This window comes from Felis catus, chromosome D1 (assembly GCF_018350175.1).
Source record: "Felis catus isolate Fca126 chromosome D1, F.catus_Fca126_mat1.0, whole genome shotgun sequence".
Classification (NCBI taxonomy): domain Eukaryota; kingdom Metazoa; phylum Chordata; class Mammalia; order Carnivora; family Felidae; genus Felis; species Felis catus.
The window spans coordinates 57,072,029-57,076,665 of record NC_058377.1 but is presented as its reverse complement, the minus strand read 5'-3'; the positions used below and the strand labels follow the sequence as shown (position 1 = coordinate 57,076,665).

The window sequence follows — 4,637 nt, the reverse complement described above, 5'->3', positions numbered from 1 at the left end:
TAGACTTTGCTGATAATGAGAAGAGCATCATTAACAGTCCTGAAGGACTCAGCACTTTATTCCAATGGTTAGACTTTATTTTCATTAAAAGTTTGATTGAAATCCATGGATGGATCATCTTGTCTACCTGACTTTGCCTGTTGGAAGTGTCTGTTCAGTTGCATTCTCTTTTACTATTCTGTATGCATTAATTTATTTATTCAGCAGTATTTACGGAGTTCCTAATCTGTTCTGGGCATAGTTATTTGGTGTCCTGAGGGCAGAATTAGCTGCATCTAAAGCTCAAGGGCTCTTATCCCGGACTGGGTCTTGAGAGATGTGATTTTCGTAATGGCTGCCTTGACATCCTTGTTTCTCAGAGTGTAAATGAGAGGGTTGAGGATTGGTGTGAGAATAGAATATGCTACGTTGCCCATGATGTGGAAGTCGAGCGGCAAGTCAGCCCTGTAGGCCACATAGGCTATGGCGATGGATGAATAGTAGGTGCCAACCACCAGGAGGTGGGAGCTGCAGGTGGAGAAGGCTTTTGAGCGTCCTTCTCGGGAGCTGATGCGAAGCACCGAGGCCAGGATGTGGGCATAGGAAAGAAGCACCAGGAGAAGGGGCAGGAAGGATACCACCATAGCAATACAGAAGCCCATGAGGGTCTGGGGCATGGTGTCAGAGCAGGAAGCCTGAACCAGAGCTAAATGATCACAGAAACAATGGTAGATCTGAGCAATGTTGTTATATGCCATCTGGGAGGTCTTGACTACTGCTGGGATGGGCAGGAGGAGGGCGGTAAGCCAGGCACAGGCTGCCAGTGAAGCATTGGTCTGTGGGGTCATGTGGACAGGGTAGTGCAGTGGGCGGCAGATAGCCACATAGCGGTCATAGGCCATGACCACCAAGATGAAGGCTTCTGAACATGTGAAGCCTTGGAAGAGGTACATTTGCAATAAGCAAGCAGGGAAGCTGAGGAAGTGGTCTCCAAGCAGGAATAAGGACAGCATCTTGGGGACAGTGGTTGTGGTGAAGAGAATGTCCAGAGTAGAGAGATTGATCAGGAAGAAGTACATGGGCTTGTGGAGGCTGGGCTCTGCCACCACAGCCACCAGGATCAGGGCATTTCCCATAAGGATGAGAAGATAGAAGAGGAGGAAAATAAAAAACATAGGGAGGAAGAAGGTCTCTGGCAAAGAGGGGATTCCCACCAGATAGAAGACTGGTGATCCATCCACTGATCCATTACAAGTTGTGGCCTCCATAGTAAGGCAGATCTGGATTTCTGGGGGATAGGCAGCTGGAACATCTGGACAATGGAATATCTGGAAATCATAGAAACAAAGGATTCTGGAATGAGATTTTATAATGTTAATATAAATGTATATATATATATATATATATATATATATATATATATATAGTTAATATAATCACAATTATTTACAACCAACTCTAGAAGACTGATGGTAGGCTGTGGTGTTGATTTCTACCATGTGAATCCAAAATTCCTACCTTTATTCTTTGGACAAATATTAATTACTACTTAACTAATAACCTACCAAATGGAAATCATTACGCTTATGTTCAGGTGATACAGTGGTGAAAGTATAGAAGGCAGGCAAAATTCCTACCTTCTTAGAGTTTACATTTTACTGGGAAAGTCGGATCTAAACAGTTGATTATTGAATTATAATTGTGAAAAGTACTTGGAAAGATTTCTTCTGACCTTCATCTTAGGTTCCATGTTGTTTGGTTTGGGATGTCAGATCTCCCAAATCAAGTCCTTAAGCTTGTGTTTCTTCTTTTGCACTCACTCAAAGTTCTACCATCTTGCTTTGTAAGAGCTGCTTTCTCCAAGCTTTCTGCAACATGCTGCTGCTCACATACTCATTAAACCTATTTCTTGCTTGTATGCCTTGACCAGTGGTTCTTCCATATACCTCTTTAGCTATGTGGCTGGACCTCTACTCCTGTATAGGATATAATAGGTCGTGAAAGCCCAACACTTGTGCTGCAACAACTAGGAAAACCTGGATAAATTACACAAATCACACTTTTTTAAAAATAATAAGTTAGAGAAACATGGCTACAATAAGGACGAGATGAATAGAACTCCAGGGAGGAGGGCCCCTCCAAGTGAACGGTCAATCGCCAGCTCTTTTCTTCTCTGGGAATATTTGATCTGGGGACCATTGTGCAGCTTGGACTTGGCCCAGGCAGAGGGACGCAGATGAGAGAAGGAAAGCTCAGCAATGCTTTTTGGCAATCAAAAAGGATTTGCAAAACATATTGGAAATGTAAAGCACTCTCTAAATGCATAACAAGTTTTCCCTGTGGGACAGCTTCTGAATTTGGGGGCCATACAAAAGAGGCTAGGAAGCTAGACTGAAGGCTTCTAAAAGACAAATCTCACAATGCTTAAGAGGTTAGAGAGAAAGACCCTCCCTTAAATATACAATAGTCTTACCTTAAAACATTTTCAAAATTTTTGAAGCTGTGTGTTTGTGTGTGTGTGTGTGTGTGTGTGTGTGTGTGTGTGTGTGTGTGTGTGTGTTGAGAAGGTGGGTGGTAAGCTTGCTAAAGACATAAGTTCAAAACCTCCAAAGGATAGGAACAGATCTTCCATAATCTTAAGGGCTGAGGAGACAGAGACCAGCCAAGCTATCAACCCAAGGCCCAGGAGAACCAAAGTTAGACTAAATCTTATGAAAACTAAAACCAAGCCTAATTCAAGCCTTGATTAGCTCAAGGTGATCAGCCCTTACCCTGTTTCCTAACAAAGGGAGAGGGGTGCCTGGGTGGCTTGGTCAGTTAAGCAGCTGACTTCAGCTCAGGTCATGATTTCACAGTTCATGAGTTCAAGCCTTGTGTCAGGCTCTGTGCTGACATCTCGGAGCCTGGAGCCTGCTTAGATTCTGTGTCTCCCTCTCTCTCTTCTGTCTCTCCCCCACTCACACTCTGACTCTCTCAGAAAATAAACAAATATTTAAAAAATTAAAATAAATAAATAAAAGCAAGGGAAAAATTGATCTGGTGAAAGATATCATTGAGGGCCTCTATGAACCTATTATAAACATGTTCATCCCATAATAAAAAAATTGTTAGACATGCAAAAAGGCAGGAAAATGTGACCAACAATCAAGAAGACACAGAAGAGGATAGGATTAGAAACCTGGAAAATAGATCAGTAGAAAATATCAAAAGTAAAGCCCAGAGAAAGATAAAAGAATATATACTATATGATTTAATTAATATTAAATTTATGGACAGGCAAAACTAATTTATAGTGTTATAAATCAAAACAGTGGTTGTCTATGGAGGTGAGGATTGGCAAGTTATAGGCAAAAGTATGCTTCCTGTTGTGATGGAAATGTTCTACATTTCTGTATTGAGTGGAGTGGTGGTTACATGGGTGTTTATGTTTATGAAAACTCATTGAGTCATACACTTAAGATCTGTGAATTACCTTCTGTGTAAATTTTACCTCAATTTCAAAATACAACATGAAGAGATGAGGAGGTAAGACACAGACTTGGAGAAGATATTTCCATCTTTTTAATACATATATCAAAGAATGTGTATCCAGCATATATCCCTATAAAAGCTTTCCATAAATTAAGAAAAAAAGATAGATGACCCTTCAGGAAAAGGAGCAACAGACTTGAATAGGCATTTCACAAAAGAGAACATCCAAATGACCAAAAAGTATATAAAGAGTGCTCAACATTATTTGTCGTCATAGAAATGTAAATTAAAATAAAATGATACCAGTACATACTCACCAGAAAGGCTAAAGTGAAAAGGATTGCCAAGTGTTGGTGAGGTACGGAGCAAGGGGTACTCCAATACATTGCTTATGAGTATGCAGATGATACAACCACTTTGGATAGCTGTTTGGTAAACCTTCTAAAACCTGTGACCCAGGAATTACACATATGGACACAAAGCCAAGAGATAGGACTGCTTGTGTCCACCAAGATACATGTATAAAAATGTGCATTGTTCTAAATATAAATCCAGAAGAATTAAAAACATATGTCACACAAAGACTTGTACATGAATATTCATAGTAGCATTATTTATAATAGTCAAAAAGCAGAACATCCTAGATGCCCATTAGCTAATGAATGGATAAACACAATGCAGTATATTCATGCAATGGAATATTATTCAAAAATGGAATGGAACACTAATCCATGCTACAATGTGGGTAATCTCTGAAAATATTATGTTAAGTGAAAGAAGTCAGATAAAAAAAGTCACATATTGTATGATTCCATTTGTATGAAATGTCCAGAATAGACAAATCTACAGAGGCAGAAAGATTAGTGATCCCCAGGGACTAGGGAAGGAGAGAATGGGAAGTAACTGCTTAATGGATACGGGGTTTATTTGAGGAGTGATGAAAAGCTACTGGAGTTAGATGGTGGTAATTGTTGAACAACACTGTAAATGCATGGAAAGCCATTGAATTGCACACTTTCAAAGGGTTAAAATCATGAATTTTATGATTGGTGAATTCCGCTTTGATAAAAAATGTTCATTACAGCTTTTACTTATAATCCCCAAATGGAAACAACCCAAATGTCCATTATCAGTAGAATGGACAAATTATGGTATATTCATCCATATTGCATAGCAAGGAAAAAGGA

At 39.8% G+C, this 4,637-nt stretch overlaps 1 protein-coding gene across 1 annotated transcript; it reads right to left on the bottom strand.

Annotated features, from left to right (window-relative positions):
* Nucleotides 1-259: 259 nt before the first annotated feature.
* LOC101092290 (olfactory receptor 2AT4) lies at nucleotides 260-1,247 on the bottom strand. Its single transcript, XM_011286678.4, has one exon. It carries the CDS (start codon nucleotides 1,245-1,247, stop codon nucleotides 276-278), a length of 972 nt encoding a protein of 323 aa, XP_011284980.2. The 3' UTR covers nucleotides 260-275.
* Between the last annotated feature and the right edge of the window lie 3,390 nt (nucleotides 1,248-4,637).

What these genes read in the sequence shown, in the direction of transcription:
- LOC101092290 (XM_011286678.4), bottom strand. Translation starts at nt 1,247, where the DNA reads ATGGAGGCCACAACTTGTAATGGATCAGTGGATGGATCACCAGTCTTC.